At 67.9% G+C, this 16,316-nt stretch overlaps 5 protein-coding genes across 9 annotated transcripts; 2 read left to right on the top strand and 3 right to left on the bottom strand.

The window, feature by feature from the left end:
• The first annotated feature begins 16 nt into the window (after window positions 1-16).
• Window positions 17-1,643, top strand: TSPAN10 (tetraspanin 10). Its single transcript, XM_005515935.3, has 3 exons — window positions 17-165; window positions 571-1,163; window positions 1,258-1,643. The coding sequence occupies exons 1-3, from the start codon at window positions 88-90 to the stop codon at window positions 1,562-1,564; spliced, it is 978 nt and encodes a 325-aa protein (XP_005515992.2). The 5' UTR covers window positions 17-87; the 3' UTR covers window positions 1,565-1,643.
• An 82-nt stretch (window positions 1,644-1,725) lies between these two features.
• Window positions 1,726-4,842, bottom strand: PDE6G (phosphodiesterase 6G). Its single transcript, XM_005511879.3, has 4 exons — window positions 3,198-4,842; window positions 2,196-2,422; window positions 2,044-2,084; window positions 1,726-1,930 (listed from the first exon to the last, which is right to left on the bottom strand). Exons 2-4 carry the CDS (start codon window positions 2,339-2,341, stop codon window positions 1,854-1,856), a joined length of 264 nt encoding a protein of 87 aa, XP_005511936.1. The 5' UTR covers window positions 2,342-2,422; window positions 3,198-4,842; the 3' UTR covers window positions 1,726-1,853.
• Window positions 4,841-5,464, bottom strand: OXLD1 (oxidoreductase like domain containing 1). Its single transcript, XM_065035185.1, has 2 exons — window positions 5,420-5,464; window positions 4,841-5,206 (listed from the first exon to the last, which is right to left on the bottom strand). The coding sequence occupies exons 1-2, from the start codon at window positions 5,462-5,464 to the stop codon at window positions 4,841-4,843; spliced, it is 411 nt and encodes a 136-aa protein (XP_064891257.1).
• Window positions 5,465-5,573: 109 nt separating this feature from the next.
• CCDC137 (coiled-coil domain containing 137) lies at window positions 5,574-7,745 on the top strand. The gene is made up of 6 exons (XM_065035079.1): window positions 5,574-5,817; window positions 6,084-6,226; window positions 6,317-6,527; window positions 6,833-6,915; window positions 7,029-7,108; window positions 7,285-7,745. The coding sequence occupies exons 1-6, from the start codon at window positions 5,639-5,641 to the stop codon at window positions 7,498-7,500; spliced, it is 912 nt and encodes a 303-aa protein (XP_064891151.1). The 5' UTR covers window positions 5,574-5,638; the 3' UTR covers window positions 7,501-7,745.
• Window positions 7,746-9,215: 1,470 nt separating this feature from the next.
• GPRC5C (G protein-coupled receptor class C group 5 member C) lies at window positions 9,216-15,768 on the bottom strand. 5 transcript variants are annotated; one of them, XM_005511881.3, is made up of 5 exons: window positions 15,314-15,768; window positions 11,121-12,165; window positions 10,562-10,656; window positions 10,184-10,324; window positions 9,216-9,953 (listed from the first exon to the last, which is right to left on the bottom strand). In XM_005511881.3, exons 2-5 carry the CDS (start codon window positions 12,121-12,123, stop codon window positions 9,921-9,923), a joined length of 1,272 nt encoding a protein of 423 aa, XP_005511938.2. In that variant the 5' UTR covers window positions 12,124-12,165; window positions 15,314-15,768; the 3' UTR covers window positions 9,216-9,920. The 5 variants fall into 5 exon arrangements, with proteins under 5 accessions (XP_005511938.2, XP_021156060.2, XP_021156059.2 ...); XM_021300385.2 differs by lacking the exon at window positions 15,314-15,768 and adding an exon at window positions 13,727-13,866; XM_021300384.2 differs by lacking the exon at window positions 15,314-15,768 and adding an exon at window positions 13,567-13,720.
• Window positions 15,769-16,316: the final 548 nt, after the last annotated feature.

Genomic DNA, 16,316 nt, shown 5'->3' with positions numbered 1-16,316 from the left:
CTGCAGCTGCCGGCCCCGCAGCCCTATTTAAGCTCCAGCCACAGCCCCTCACATGATGGGAGTGTGACTGCCTGGGCTGTGGGCAGGATGGCGCTGAGCAGAGCCTGGCTGTCCCGGCCCTGCGGGGCGGCTGGCGGCGGGGAGAGCACCCGGCTGCTGCCACAGGTAACACTCTGTGGGACCCCCGGTTCCCCCCTGGGTACCCTCAGCCCACACTCCTGTCCTGCATACCCCGTGTGCCCCAGCTGCTGGGTGTCAGGGTGCTGGCTCCATGCTGGAGCCCATAGAACCCGCATCCCTGAGGGTCTCCGTTGGGATGAATCTGGGGATCCCTGTCAGGGTCTCTGGGAGAGCAGCCACATGTCCCCAATCTACTCAGACCCCGGCATCTCCACGACAGGCAGGGTTACAGCGTGGGGAGTGGATGTGGGGCACCCTGGGCAGGGGGTTCTGCAGAGTGGGTGTGTGGTGGCTCCATGGTCGTGTATCTGTGGGACTGGGGGTACACGGGCTAAGGGGGCATTGCTGGGGCTGCCCTGTCGGCTGCAAGAGGCTCATCTGTCCGTGCAGGCGTCCAGGCTGGTGGAGCTGCCCTACTCCTCCTCCGATGACGATGACAGCTCGCTGGCTGGGGACACAGACCCTCCCGTGGCCGAGCAGAACCTCGGGGTGTGGTACCCTGACCCCCCCAAGCTGAGCACCTTCAGCCAGTGCGTGCGGTACCTGGCCTTCCTCTGGAACCTCCTCTTCCTCCTGCTGGGTCTGCTGGCCCTGGCTGTGGGGGTGTGGGGGCTGCTGGCCAAGGGCTCACTGGGGGGGGAGAGCCTGGCCCCCCTGGGCTCCGACCCCATGCTGCTCTTCGTGCTGGGGGGGCTGGGGGCCAGCACCGTCTCCCTGGCTGGCTGCCTGGGCGCCCTCCGCTCCAGCCCCTGCCTGCTGCGCTTCTTCGTGGGGGCCGTGCTCGCTTTTGTGGGGCTGGAGGTGCTGGGGGGGCTGCTGGTGCTGCTGGCGCGGCGGCGGCTGCGGGACGCGCTGCGGGACGCGCTGCTCCTCTGCCTCCTGCGCTACCAGGACGAGCCCGACCTGCGGTTCCTGGTGGACGAGGTGCAGCGGAGCCTGCAGTGTTGCGGCCTCGGCTCCTACCGCGACTGGGAGACCAACCCGTGAGCTGGGGTGCGGGGTGTGTAGCAGGGACGGGGGTTGTCCCTGTGCCGTCAAGGAGTGTGCACCAACATGTCTCCTTGTCTGTCCCCGCAGGTATTTCAACTGCAGCGCCCCGGGCGTGCAGGCGTGCAGCGTCCCCGCGTCCTGCTGCCGCGACCCCTGGCAGAACGGCACTGTCCCCAACGCCCAGTGCGCCGTGGGGACCCTGCGCCTGGGGGACGCGGCTGCCGGCACCGTGGTGTACCTGGGGGGCTGCGTGGCCCAGCTTGGTGCCTGGCTGCGCGGCCAGGCGGGCGGCATCGTGGCTGGCGCGGCCGTGCTGGTGCTGGTGGAGGCCGCTGGTGTGCTCATGGCACTGAAGATGCTCAGGGACATTGTCCCCGTTGGGGCACAGGACTGAGGGGGGTCTGGCTGCCACTCGGGCCGGGGATGTGTGAGGGGCTGATCCAGCCTAAAATAAACCCTGTCACTAGGCTGAACCGTGTCCTGTCCATCCTGCCCCGCGCCTCGGTGTAACGGTTCCCGCCGGCGTCCCTGCCAACCCCAGAGCAGACACCAGGCTCCTGTGCTCATTCTGGATTTTAATGGGCATTTCTCCAGGCTGAGCCCCACGGTGACGGGGCGGCTTCTACCTACACAGCACTACGGGGTGGGGACGGTGATGGTGACCAGCGGTGCCCGTGTCCTGCCTAGATGATGCCGTACTGAGCCAGCTCGTGCAGCTCCAGGTGGCTGAAGGCTTCCCAGGGGCAGATGACGGTGATGTCTGGGGGAGGAGAGAGGCTGTGTCAGTGCGACCCCCAGCCCGGCCGCGGGCGGCTGTGCCTGCAGTGCGTCCCGCTCCCCACCCACGGCAAAGGAGGGGACAGGACCCCATACCTGTTCCCAGCCCCTCCATGCCTGGGATGTCATCGCCGAACCTGCAAGGAGAGAGAGCGTCTGCCCTGACCCCCCGTCACCCCTCCTGGCACGCAGGGCTGCATCCCCCCGACCAGCTCCTGTCATGGGTCCTGGGGCTCTGCCCCACTCACCCCTGCACCCCCTTTTTGGGAGGCTTGCTTTTGAACTGCCTCGTCTGCCTCTGCTTGAATTTGGGTGGTCCCTTCCGGGGAGTGGCGGGTCCCCCCGTCACCCTGGTGGCAGATTTGATCTCCGGCTTGGGGGGCTCCAGGCTCATGGCTGTGCCAGGGCTGGCAGCCGGCCCCGGGTCGCGGTTGTCCCTGTGTGTCCGGCGCTGGCACAGGAGGGCTCCTCACACCTGATGGAGGGGAGATATGGGGGTTGCTGGCTTCTCCTCCCCGCCAGGGGCACCTTATGCCCCCACTCCCACCCTGTCCTTTCCCGGGGCCCCTCGGTCATCACTGATCAGCTTTCCTGACCCCCCTGCTCACAACCTTGACGTAGCCCAGCTCAGCACCCGCTAATCCCCTCCCAAAGGCAGAGAAGGGCATCCCTGGGGGCAGCACAGCCGCTGCCTCCCCTGGGGCTGTCCTGCCCGCCCTTGTTGCCCACCCCGGTGCAGATGTGTCACTGGGGACACTGCTGTGAGTCCCCCATGCACAAGGTCTGTGCCATGTGTGCCACAGTGTTTTGGCATTGGTGGTGTGGGAGCGGGGTGTCCCTTGGGGCCAGTTTGCAGCCGGGTGGGTTTTGGGGATGGGGCACCCCGGCTGCGGACCCCTGGGGACCCGTGCTGGGGTGCGGGTGGCTGGGGTGGCAGGGGGAGCAGAGGGCAGAACATCGCAGGGCAGCACGTGGGCTCCATCCCGCTGTGGTTGTGCCTGCCCTGTGCACCAGGGCCGGAGTTTTGTGGCACAAGAGGCGGCTCCGGCGCTGACATGAGGGGGTTCAGCCCCACTGCAGAGCCCAGAGGCCAAGCACGGACCCAGGGATGGAGGGACCTGGCCTGGGGAGATGCTGGAGATGCTGCTCGCAGGAGCAGGAGGTGACAGCAGGAGCAAAGCAATCCCCTGGCCCCTGAGCGCTGGTGCCACCGGTACCGCATCCCATCCCGCGCACGGAGCAGAACTTACGCAGCCGCCGTGGTCGCCGGGGCCAGTGCTGGTCTGTGGACCCTCCGTCCCGCTCCTGTGTGTCCTGTGGCCGCTCTGGGGGGGCTCAGGGGAGGCAGCTTTATCCTGCTCTGGGGTAATAGGATTATTTGTGTCCCTTCTTTTCAACGGGGTAATCTGCTCTCCTGCCCCAGTGGGGTGGGGGTATCTGGATTAGTGCCGCTGGGACTGATGGGGATGAGATCAGGACATGTGGGGGGACCCTGCCTTCCCTCCCCAAACCACCATGGGGTCTCTAACAGGGGACCCCCAAGAGATCACCCTGATGTCCCTTGGTGCCAGGAGCAGGGGTGGGACCAGCAGGACACGCCGGGTTCTCAGCCTGTGCCCTGTGCTTGGTGCCGAGCGGGGTCTGGCCCCAAAAACGAGGGCGGTGGGTGTTGCTGCTGGCAGGCACTGCCAGATCCCACCGGCACGGGTGCAGGTCCTGGCACAAGAGCTGCCCACGGAGCCTTGTCCCTGCCAGTGCCACCACAGGGGCCAGCACCCAGGGGACAGCCTGAGCCCTGCCTGGCCATTTCAGGGCAAAACACGGCAGAATTGGGGCTGGGCAGCTGCTGCGCGGCACCTCACTGTCTGTGGGACGGTGTCACTCCAAAGCTTCCCCTAATCCCAGCACTAAAGCAATTAGAAAAAGGAATAATCTCAGCACACTTTAATTGAACTTCAGCCCCTCTCACTAATTGCAATTAGTCGGACCCAACAAATAGGATTACAGGGATCCGGGAGCGTTTTCTCTGAAGCCGGCAGAACCGGCTGCTTCTCCGGCAAAGAGCAGGGCCTGGTGCTAATTGCTGCTTCCAGCCGGGGTTCATTAGCGAGTGCTGCTCAGGGGCTTTGTGGCTTGTCCTGGGAGGATGGGGGGGCCGTGGGTCCCCCCACCCAGCTGGGCAGGATGGAGGGGGATACACTGCGCCAAATTTATGGGATTTTAAGATGGAGGCAAAGGCAAGTGAGGGAGAAAAGGCTCTGTGAATAACAGCCAGGCTGGCTGTGACCTCGGCGATGGGGACAGGCCCGGCGTCCTCGCTGGGGGGCTGCCAGGTCCCATGTGCCCGGGGCCGCACGCACCCCGGTCCGGGAAGGGGCCGGCAGCCCTGGTGCCCCCCCGCAAACCCTTGACGTGGAGAAGCCCCTAAGAGGCTTAAGGTGCTGGTGGGGAGGCGGGGTCCAGCGTGGTACCCCAGCCCTTCCCAGTCACCAGGTCACACCAAAGCTGCTAAAGACACTTAAAATCCAGGCTGGGGAACGAAGGAGCAGCAGTGCGGTGGGGCTGGGAGGGGGGAGACGCGCCAGCCTGCCCTTGGTGGGGATTTTCCACCTTGGGGGGCGGGGGGGGGCAACAGTGTCTGGCTGCTGGGAAATCCGGGGCTCAGGACGTGAGCTGCTGCCTGTCCCCAAGGGCAGGTGTCCCCACAGACAAGAGGTGACACATAACTCAGGCACCACCTGTATTAAAACACACGTGGGATCCCGTCCGTGAGGCTGCCCCGAGTTCAACACCCAAATCAACAGTTTAAATAAGCCGAGTCCAGATCCCGCGTCCAGCCTGGCGCGCAGGCTCCCCGGGGTGACACCCGCCGGTTTTTGGGGGTCGGGGGAGCTCAGTCCTTCGCCATGCGCTGCCTGATCTCCATCCTGAGGATCATTTTAACGTTCTCGTCCTCCACATGCTCCTCGATGGCGGCCAAGGCGCGCTCGCCGCCGTCCCGGTACCGCTCCAGCAGCTGCTCCACGTACGCCACCCAGACGCAGTTGGGGCAGCCGGTCCCGCAGCAGTTCGTGGGCGGGGGGGGCAGCGGGGGGAGCCCCCCCTCTCCCTGGGGGGTCCCCGTCCCGCCGCCGCTCCCCGCGGTGCCGCCAGCCCCGGCGGGGGTGTCCGAAACCTCCCGCCGGCCGCAGACGTTGCTGGTGGGGGGGGGCCCTGCCCCGAGTCCCCCCCTGCGGCTGCTGGCGCCGTCCCGGGGCTCCTGGGGACCAAGAGCCCGCGGTGACACCGGCCCGGGGGGGAGCGCGGGGGGAGTGGGGGGCAGCCCTGCGCGCTGCGACCCCCCAAAGCCAGAGGAGCTCCCACCGCCCCCCCCAGCCCATCGCCCCGTTACCCCCCAACCGCCACCCCAACCCCCTTCACACCCCCAGCACCCCTTGGTCCCCGTGCCCCGCCCCCCGGGTCCCCCCCTCACCGCCGGGCGCGCCCCCGCCAGGCCGCGCGCACCCCGCAGCAACATCCGGCCGCAACGCCCCAGCCTCGGCCCCACCCGAGCGGCAGCTCCTCCGGCCAATAGAAGCTCGGTTAATAGGGGGGCGGTGGCTGGTCGGAGCCAATAGGAAGTGGGGGAGGGGCCGGGGCAGTTGGCAGCCGGAAGTGTCGGCGAAGCGGCCGCGTGGGGAGCAGGGGCGACATGGGCCGGGGACCGGGACAGAAACCGGGACAAAGAGCAGGATCGGGACAGGGACCGGGACCGGGCCGGGGACAGAGACAGGGGCAGGGACAAAGACCGGCACAAAGACCGGCACAAAAACCGAGCCGGGGCTGGGAACAGGGGGGTAGACCGGGACCGGCCGCCCCGCACCGCGGCAGGTCAGTGCCCGGGGCAGCCTGTCGCGATCGGGCCTGGCCGGCTCCCGGTTCGGGGCTTGGGCCCACGGGGTCCGGTTGGGTGCCGGGGTCCCACCGCGCCCGGGTCTGCTGGTGCCTCACCAGGTCCTGGTGCTCCCGTGTCCGGCCACCGCCGGGTCCCCATGTCCCCTCATCCCCGGGGCTCGGTCACTGTGTCCCTCCGTTACCATGTCCCGCCATGCCCGGTGCTCCAGGCCAGGCCTCACGCCTCGTTCGTTCTCTCCCAGGAAGGAGAAGCAGCTGCAGAATAAGTTGGACAACATGAAGCCCAAGCACCCCGAGGAGCAGGAGATCCCCTTCCGCCTGCGGGAGCTCATGAGGAGCCGCGAGGCCATGAAGCGCCCGGGGCCCGGGAAGAGGCGGGCGGCAGGTGCTGAGCCCGGCCGAGGAGCCCACGCCCCTGGTGATGTCCCATCCCCTCCATTGGCACTGCTGCAGTAATGTCACCCGTCTCTCCTAGAGAAGAAGCAGCAGCCCAAGCCAAAGGGCCCCGAGGCGCCCGGGGACATCCCAGTGCCCAAGTTCAAGAGGGGGAAGGGAGAGTCCGAGCGCTCCTACGTCTGCCGCATGGAGCACGAGGTGCAGCGCATCCTCTTCCTCACCAAGAACCAGCTGCAGCGGGAGCCTGAGAAGGATGCGACAGCATCAGAGAAGTCCAAGAGAAAGAAAGAGTGAGAGCAAAGCCCTGGGTCAGCCCAGGCCTGGGCCCCAGCCCCGTGCTGGGTGCGTGGCGGGTGTTTCGCCGGTGCTGCGGTGCAGATTCGACGTCTGGCGGCGATGGGGGTGCGGGTGGAGGGCTGTGGGCCTCATCTCAATGGGGATGAATCTTTGGGAGCGGAGCCACAGCCCTGCTTCACCCTCCTGCAGGGCTGGAACTGGGGCAGAGCTGCGGGGCCCCAGGTTTTGGGGGGATCCCGCAGGGTAGGAACTCGCTCTGTGTCTGGTCACGAGCGCTGGCCATAACGCAGCTCTTCAGGTTTCAGAATAAGAAGCTGGAAAAAGCTCGGAAGAAGAAGGAGGAGAAGAAAGAGGCCATGCTGGAGAAGAGCCGGTTCCAAGGTGGGGCTGGCGCAGCGGGGGGGCTGTGGTGACCCCCTGCCCCAGCGGTGTGTGGGGAGGTGGGGACAACCGGGGGAGCTCCTGCCTGACACCGGCACCTGCTTCTCTGTCAGACACGGTGGTGTTCGGTGAAGTGGTGACGCAGCCGCCAACCATCACCTCGCGGCCCAGGGGCCAGGGCCCAGCAGAACAGGTGAGCTGAGGAGGTGACACCCACATACCTGGGCTGGACCTGGGTTGTCTTGGCTCCCCTGGGCTGGAAATTGGGCCTGGAAGGGCAACAGTGGCCACAGCCTCCCGGTGACAGTTCCTCGGAGCCGTGTCCTGGCTGTTTCCAGGCTCCCTCACCTGTCCCATCTCTGCTCGCAGGCTGGACGGAAGCGGCTGCTCCTGACGTCTCGCCTGGGCCAGAGCCAGGTGTCCCCGGTGTCCCCAGCAGCGCCGGTGTCAATGGCTCGCCGGCGTATCGTGGCAGAGGAGCGAGCGCGTGTCATCCAGGCCTACCGGGACATCCAGCGGCGCAAACAGCAGCAGCGGGAGGCGGCGCGGGGCCGCGGCCGGGCCGGACGAGGGGTCCCCCGCTGAGCCCAACTGGGGGGAGCTGGGCCTCCCCGGCCTGAGGAGGGTGTGCGGGCAGCGTGCAGGCAGCACGGGACCCTGGGACTCGAGGAGGGTGGTTGTCCTGACCCCGCTCTTGTGTTGCCGTTGCCTGGGGCTCCCCGCAGCCCCACACCTCGGCTTGGGGCACCCCTGGGCTCGGCGCTGGTGCTGGGACCCCCGCGGTGCCACGGACCTGTTTGTATAATAGTAAAAGTGCCGTTGAGTGCCAATGGTGTGAGCGCGTCTGTGCCTCCCCGGCCTGCCCGAGTGCTGGCAGGTGGCAGTCCCAGTGTCACTGTCCCTGGCAGGGCTCCAGCTGGGGGCAAGACCCCCATTGCCACGGGGAGACCCCAGTGCCTGGCCACGGGTGAGCTGAGCCCTGGGGTGTGGAGCATCGCGCAGGACGCTCCTGCATGGTGTCACTTTCCTGTGTCATCACCGCTCGGGGACACTGTGCAGGCCCTTGGTCTTCAGCCATGCTCACCCTTGTCCTCAGCGTCACCCCCAGCCTGGCAACGCCCATGGTCGTGGTGACTACGGTGCCGTCCCTGCTGCCAGGAACACTGCCATGGCCCCATTCTGCACCCACAGCCTCCCTGTGCTGTTGCCATCCCCTCCACAATCCAGGCAGCCCCCCAGTACGGACGGCCCCCAGCTCCCACCCCTGGGGGGCGTGGGGGCTGCTCCCCGCACAGCCCAGCCCGCGGGCCGCCGCGGCGGTTCACCTGCGCAGGACAAAGGCCATGCTGTTTGGCAGCCCCGTGCCGCGGCGCCGGCACAAAGCGTTACCTGTTGGAGCGGGGCCGGCCCCAGCACTGCGGCTGCGGTGACGGCAGCCGGTGGGATCGCGGCCTTCCGGAGGGGCTGGGGCCGCGCACGGGGAGCGGGGCCACCGGTGGCTCCGTGTCCCCTGCCAGAGCGGAGTGGGGACAGAGGCTCTGTTCCTCTCACGGTGCCATGTGGTGCCGGGGGACCTGGAGTGCCTGGTGCTGCCTGGAGACGTCCCCGCTGCCGGCTGGTGCCAGATAAACACGGGTGACGCAGCACAGCCCTGGGGGACACGGCTGATCCTGCTGCAAACAACCGGCTCCATCCCTGGTGCTTGTGGCTGCGCCTGCCCTGCCGTGTCCCCGCAGCTGGGAGTGCGGCACGTGCCGGCTGGCAAGGGCATGGCTGGGGCACCGCATGTGCCAAACTCCTGCTCGTGCCTTGAGCAGCCACCATGGCCGTGCGCGGTGCTCGTGCCCGCAGCCCCACGGCTGCCGGCTCAAGGAGACCCGGTCACCCTCCTGCCCCCACAGAGCCATTTCAACCACTGAATAATGAATAAAGCCACACCGCAGGCTTCCTGCCCGGCAGGAGAAATCGCTGCGGACGAGAAAGGCAATCTGAGCAGGAGAAACCGCTCCCGACCTTGGCTCGTCCTCCGCGCCGCTCCCCACCGGGCAGCCCATCTGCCGCGCTGCCCGGGCTGCCAGCTCCCGGCAGCCCCGGCTGTGCTGGGGGACGGGGAGCCGGCACCGGGGCTGCCCTGAGCCCCCTTTCTCTCCGTGCTGCGCCCCAGGAAGGGGACGTGGGGTTGAGCAGAAGGGGAGAAGCAGCAGGAGCCCTTGGCTGCAGTGGGGCTGGGGATGGGGGAGCAGCTGGCGGCACAGCCGGGCACCCCTTCCCCATCACGGCCCAGCTGCTACAGCACCGCGTAGGAAAAGTCACCTTTATTGGGTCCAACCTGAAAAATGGGGGAAGAGGAAAAAACAACAGAGAAAGCCAGGGGGAGGGCGAGGGGCCCAGCTCCCCCTAAGCCCTGAGGGGGAAAAGGCACCAAGAGGGAGACAGGAGCTGCAGGGGCTGGGTCCCCAGCCCAGCAAGGCACTGATCACCTGGACCCCCAACAGCCCCCCCTTCCCCAGCAATGGGGAAACTGAGACACAGCAGGAGCCAGGGCTGGGGAGAGCTGTGTCACCTTGTGTCCTGCGGCAGGACGGTGCTGGCTCAGCCCAGGGCTGGCGGGGTCCGTGTGCAGCCGGGGGCTCGGGGCTGGCAGGAGTCTCACCGCTCCCCAGTAGCAAATGGTCCCTGGTCTGGGGGGGACAGGGTGTCCGTATGTCATGAAGGCAGCGAGGGGGTGACTCGGGATGGCCCCACGGGAGCTGGTCCTTGTGGCAGGGACAGCGGCAGGGACAGGGGGTCCGGACAGAGCTGGCGTCTTGCGGGCACCGTGGACGGGCAGGCAGGAGTGATGGCTCTGGGACTGCAACCAGGTGTCCCCTGTGCAGAAACCGGCTCCGGCCACCGGAGGGGATGGCACGTAGGTGGTGGGGTGGGACAAGGCTTGGTGAGACCTCCAGAGCAGGATGGTGAGGCCGCGGCTGTGCCGGCACTGTGGGACCTGTGCTGCGGGGGCTTCACCATCGGTTCCGGCCATATGGGGACTGCACCTGCGGGCAGAGCAGGATGGTGCTGGGGTGGCACGGTGGTGGCAGCAGGACCGCAGCACGGGCCGGCAGACCCGGCTCTGGCACCAGCGAGGAGGCACAGCCTGACTTGCCCCGGGGTGCTGGCAGAGCCACCCCTGCCCCTGCCCTCCCATGGGGACAGACTTTGCCCTCGGCCATGGGCTGGACCTCGGTGCCGGCTCCTCCGCCCACCACGTTGCACATTAACCCACCTGGCAGCTCCTGGTGTCCCGCTGGGTGCCGGTGTGCCGGGCCTGTGCCGCGAAGGCGTCCTCAGCTCGCAGTGTGGAGCTGGCGCTGCCAGGGCTGGCGGTGGAGGCGCGGGGCAGGATCACGTCATAGGGACTTTCAGTCTGCAGGGCAGAAGAGGGGGGACTGCAGAGGCACCAGGAGCACCCCCAGCCCCGCGGGGTCCCCAGGGAGGAAGGCGAGAGGTGACCCCCCCAAGATTACAGCAGCCCTTGGGACATGGGGGCCAGGGGAGCGCCCCACACCCTGGCCCCATCTCGATTACAAGCCCCTCCATGGGGCAGGACGTGGCCATTCCTGGAGTAGCCGGTGGTGCTGGTGTCACCCAGTGTGGCACTCACCGGTCCCTTGTGCATCAGAGCCATCTCGGTGGGCTGGTAGACGCTGGTCAGGAGCTGCCCGTTGTAGCCACTGTATGGGGACACCGGCTTCTTGGCTGCAAAGAGACGGGGACGGTGAAGGGTTTGGGGGCTCATGGAGCCACCCCCACCCCACCAGGGAGCCTCGTTAGCAGGTTTAATGAGCTGACTCAGCAGCTGGCCACTCTGTGCCTTTCCCGGGGGATGGGAGGGACGTCCCCAGGGTTTGCATCACCGTGCTATGCGCACAGTCCCTGCCCAGCCCGGGGTTTGTTATTGTAGGGTCTCACGGGCAGAGCGGCTGCCTGGGGCAGAGGGCCGGGAGCTGTGGGCACCCCACGCCGGGGAGGGAGCACCCCGTCCGCCCAGCTCAGCCCAAACTGGTAGACCCAGCCCGGCGGGTTCTTGGCAGCCACAACAAGGGCAGGCATCAATGCCGGGCGGGTCGTGGACAGACGACTCGCTGCCACCCGCCGCTGCCAGCGGGGGACCGGTGACTGCCACCAGCCCTGCCGTGATCCCGGTGAGCCCCGGCGCCTACCGAAGGAGGGCTCGTCCATAGAGAAGGCTTTGTTCTCCACAAACATGCTCTGTGACTTCTGCTCCTTGAGGATGGTCTCGTAGCCCACCCCGCGCGTGGGGTAGATGTCGTCCTCGAAGGCCTGCTCGGGGTCCCCCCGCGTCATGTGCGTCACCTCAGGGATGATGTAGAGGAGGAGGAAGGTGCAGGCGTTGGAGACCAGTGCAATGGCCAGCGTGGGGTCGTCCCAGCCGGGCTTCTCACCCACACGCTGGTTCCCGTAGAGGTACATGGCCATCCACGCCACCCAGATGGCCATGGAGAGGCCGGTGGTGGCCAGGATGAAGGCGCTGTGCTTGTGCCAGCGGCGGTAGTGGCCGCAGAGGGCCGGCCAGGCCGTGCTGAAGGCGGCCACCAGCAGGAACATGACGTAGATGAGCGCCATGACAAAGTCAGCATCCGCCAACTGGCAAGGGTCCGGCGAGCCGCCCTCCCGCCGCGCCACCGTGATGATGAGCCACTCGGCGTTGATGATGACCTCCACCAAGGCCAGGAGCAGAGCCACCGCCAGTGTCACCCAGCCCCGCGGGCCCCGGTTCCTCCGTGCCAAGAAGTTGAGGGCCACGGCGTGCGCCAGCAGGCAGGAGAAGCAGATGCCAAAGAGGACGCCAAAGAGGAAGCGGCGGGAGGTGCAGGTGGAGAAATCCGGCCCCACAATGAAGTCAAATGTCAGGCAGAAGAGCCCAAAGGTGCCCAGCAGAAAGAAGACCTGCGTGGCCACCAGGCTCTTTTTCTGGGGGTCCTGCACGAAGGGCAGACTGGCCACCAGGACAATGGTGAGCACGAAGCTGGTGACCACGCCAAGGCTGGCCACGGCCTCCAGCACAATGCCCCAGGCTGCCGAGAGGTCGCAGAGGTTGTAGTAGAGGGAGGAGAGGTCGGTGCCGCAGCCGGCGGGGGGGCTGCTCTGACCGCCGGCTGCGGGGAGCAGGGCCAGCAGCACGCCAGCCACCGCGACACCCATCCTGCACCGCGGTGCGGGCGCTGAGCGGGGCGTCCAGGGACCCTGCAAGACAGAAGGGGGTTATGGAGACGATGGGGGCTGCAGCTCAGCCCCCGGCACTGTTTGTGCTTATCCAGGGCTCTGAGCATCCCTGCCCACACATCCCCATGGGCATCCCTCCTGCCGGGCCATGGTGAGTGAACAGGTCATGGTGAGCCCCATGGTGAACCCACTGCAGCCCCAGAGCGGACAGGGCAGACACACGTTCCCCCTCAGCTCTGTGCCTGGAGGCCAGAGGCAGCTGGGGGTGCTCAGACTGAGCCCCACATCCCGTCACAAGATTTCTCTGATGGTACCTTCCTCCAGGCGGCACTGTGCCCACTCGCTTCCCCGGGAACACCGAACACAGGCCTGGGCCGGACAGCAGATGTAATGCCCAGGGACAGGACTGTCCCCTCTGCTCATCCCTGCGTGCCAGCACGTTCCACTTTTCACTTCTCCTGTCCCACTTCCCTCCTCTGGTTCTGGGCACTGACCCAGCGCAGGTCCCGTGCCCAGCACTGCCAGACGCTGGCACGCAGGCAGCCGCAGCATGGCACGGCATGGCACGGCATGGGGGTCCCTGTCCCCAGTCCAGCGGCCCGGGGAGCACAGGGTGGGTACAGGGAAGAGGAGGCAGCGAGGAAGCTGCAGCCCCACTGCTGGGGGTGGAAACCCACAGGGAACCCCCAGCAAGGTGACCCTGGGCTGGGGCAGGAGCAGCGCCCAGGACCAGGACCCCTCGCTCCCTCGGGGCCGGGATGGGGACCGGGACCCCCGGCACCGCGGCAGGACCGGGTTCCCGCGGCTCCTACCGGCTTCCCCGCACCCGGCCCGGCCGGTCCCCCTGCCCCTCCCCGGCGGCTCCGGCCCGGTCTCCGCACCCCTGGCCCGGTTCCCACGCACCTCCCGGCCAGTCCCGGCCCGGTTTCCCGGCGCTCCCGAGCCCCAAACTTCGCCAGAGCTGCCCCCAACTCTCCAGCCAGGCGACCTGCAGGGGCGTTCGGGTCCGGCTCCCGGGTCTGACTCCCGGTCCGGGCTCCCGGTCCCGACCCGTTCCCAACGCGATGCCCCCAAGCCCCGCGGGGCTCGACCCCTCCCCGGCCCCGCTCACCGGCTCCAGCGCCCGGCGGCCCCGCTCCGCCGTTCCGTTCCGTGCCGAGCCGTGCCGGGCCAGCCCCGGTCCCGCCGCACCGTGCGCGCCTGCCCGGCCCGGCCCCTCCCCGAGGTGCGGCTCTGCCCGGGGAGCGCTCGGGGCCGGCCGGGACCTGCCCAGTCGCGGGCGGGGGGACCAGACGGGCTGAGGTCCCGCACCGGGCGGCGGAACCGGCCCCAGAGCACAGAGGGGACTGCGGGGTGGGCGGGAGCGGGGGCAGAGCCCGGGCTGGGAGGGGCGGACCCGCGGGGACCGGCACCGGAACCCACCTGGCCATGGGTGGAATGAGTCTGTGGGGTCTCAGCCCGGAGCAGCTGGGTCAGCCCAGCCCTGCTGAGCTCGGATGACTGGGAAAGACCCTCGGGGGACAAGGGACGGGGCAGGGGGCTCTGCCAAGGCAGCATCACCCGCACAGGGCCTGGCACCGACCTCCTCTCGGTGTCCGTCGCACCCGGCGGGTGGGTGGGCTCCGGGGTGGAAGTGGGGTCCCACGGGTGGCGCCGCCGTGTCAGGACACACCGGCTGCACCAGGAAGCCCTGAGGCGCAGCCTGGAGGGGCCTCCCGGAGGAATGTCAGCTGACAGCTAAAGCTGGAGCCCTTGGCAGGGCGGCAGGGCCCCAGAAAAGCCCTTTCTGCAAGGTGCTGGGGGCCCAGGGCAGCCCCAGTCCAGGGACAGCAAACAGGGCTCGGTGGTCCCTGTGCCAGCAGGGTGGCTGGGCATGGGCACCCACAGTCACCCCATCCCTGTGGCTTAGGGCTGGGAAGAGCCCCCGGAGGCTTGGGGTGCCCTGGGGGACCCGGGGTGCTGCCAGCCTGGGGAAGTTTCCAGGCGGGCGCTGCTATTCTGGGAGGGTGAAGCAAGAGGGTGAAGGATGCAGACAAAAGTTCAACGTGCCTCCGGCGGTTCCTCCCCCAGCCCGGGCCGGGTTGAAAACAATCCGAGGAGAAAGGGAGGCAGAGCCGGAGCCGGCAGCACCCGCAGCACGAGGACTGGCACCTGCCGGAGCCCACGGGGAGAGACGGCGCGTCTGTGCTGGGTGCTGCACCCACTGTTGCTGTCCCTCCGGCACTGGGGCCGCCTGCCCTCCTGCCCTTCATCTTCCTAAACAGCGTCTGGCTTCAGGACAGCATTTGGGGCAGGATTGTCCCTCCCTGCCGGGGCACATGTGCACATGTGTGGCCTCGCACAGGTGGCGTGGACAGGAGGCTCTGCAGTGGCCTCTTGTGCCTCAGTTCCCCCGAGGAGTCGGGGTTCAGGCTCTCAGCCTGGCACAGCCCTCGCTCTCCAGGGAAAGCTCAGCCTGGATCCGCAGTGCCAGGAGCACGGGCTGGATGCCCCGCCGCCCCCGCACCGGCGCCGACCCGGGCCCGGGCTGCGGAGAGGCCACGCTGCACCGTCTTCCTGCCGGCTGCTTCCTTCCGCTGCGGGGCCGGCGGGTTTCCCGGCTGCTGACTCAGCACAAGCCCCCCACGCCCCCCACACTCCCCCAGGGGCCGCTGGCAGGGGTGTCCGTCCCGCTGATGCTGCCCCGCAGCTGCGCGGCTTCAGCCATCGTTTCCCCGACATGGCCGGTGTGTTCCTCCCCGCTTCCCATGGGGACCCTCCCGCCCCTCCAGCCCCTGTGGCACAGCCCTGGTGTTTTTGTAGGTCCTACAGAAACACCCCACTGGGGAGGCAGCTGTGGGTAGGTTGGGTGTGACACCGTGTGCCAGCTGCCCTGCAGGGACCAGCGTGGGCTGCAAGGGACCGGCTGCCCTTGGTCACCTCCGCAACAATTGTGCCGTGGTGGTTGGCGCCTGGCACAGCCCTTTTGGTGAGGACAGAGCCCGGTCCCGGTTCCCTGGTGACCCAGGTGGGCTGGGGACCGCGGTTCCTGTGGTGGCACCGGGCAGAGCCGGTCCCTCTGGCACAGCAGCCACGGTGAGGGGCTGGGGTACCAGGACCCGGGCCAGATTTCCCTGCTGGCTCGTTTTGAAAACATGAGCGCACCGGGTGTGTTCTTTTCCAGACTCACCTTTCCTATGGAGCCACAGGGCTGGGCAGTTGGTGTGGCTGGTACGGTGGCACGGCTGGTACGGTGGCACGGCTGACCGAGCCCTGTATGGCAGCCGCGGTGGTTCACCTTGGGAAGGCGAGGGCTGTACCTGGAGCCGGGGGGGCCGTACCTGGGGCCGGGGGCCCCCGCTCACCCTCCCAGCTGCCTCCCCGCTGCTGCTGCCGCTCAAACCGGGGCCAGGGAGCTGTTTTCCACCCCAGCCGGTTCTGTCCAGAGCGGAGCCCCTCGCCGCCGGCGGACGTGGTCAGCACATTTCCACCTCCCTCTCCAAGTAAATAAGCGGCGGCTGGCGAGGGGGGGCCGGCAGCCGTCCTGGCCTGCCGCAAGCGGGGCCGGAGCTCTTGCCAAACGCTGCCCTTGCTGGCTGAACCCCTTGCCCTGTGCCCCCTCCAGCCCCAGTGAAGGGCCCCGGGGTGGGATCCAGCCCTGGAAACCCCCAGGGACAGGTGCCCCCCGGGCGAGAGGCGCGGGCTGGGTTAATATCTAATCTCTTCCCCCTCCTGCTCTCCGCAGATGCCAGAATTAATGGAGCGAGCACCTCCCAGGTACCATCTGCGCCACCGGGTCAGGATTTAACCCTGTCACTGGGAGCACGGGCAGCGCCGGATCCTGCCTGGCGTAAGGTGGCACCGCCGGGGTCTGTCTGTCCGTGCAGGGCACCGATCCGGCCGCGGGGCCCTGGCTGCACCATGGGCAGGTGCCTGCGTGCCAGTACTGGTGCCAGTTGGTGCTCACCCCACAAGCAGGGGTGGAAACACCCCATCCCACCCCCACTCCATCCTGGTGCCAGGCACGGCTTGATGCAGTGGGCAAGCCCAGCGGGCAGAAGGGTCTCCATGCCCTGTGTGGGGCACCCCAAGTCCCCTTGGGGCAGCTGAGCCCCTGCTTCCCCAGGCAGCTCCCCCAAGCACCATCCTGCCCAGTCTCTGGGGAATTAGAGCAGAAAGGCTGGTCTGTTTTG

The sequence above is a fragment of the Columba livia genome, chromosome 18, assembly GCF_036013475.1.
Source record: "Columba livia isolate bColLiv1 breed racing homer chromosome 18, bColLiv1.pat.W.v2, whole genome shotgun sequence".
NCBI lineage: Eukaryota > Metazoa > Chordata > Aves > Columbiformes > Columbidae > Columba > Columba livia.
The sequence above is the reverse complement of the archived record's forward strand: the minus strand, read 5'-3'. Positions and strand labels throughout refer to the sequence as shown.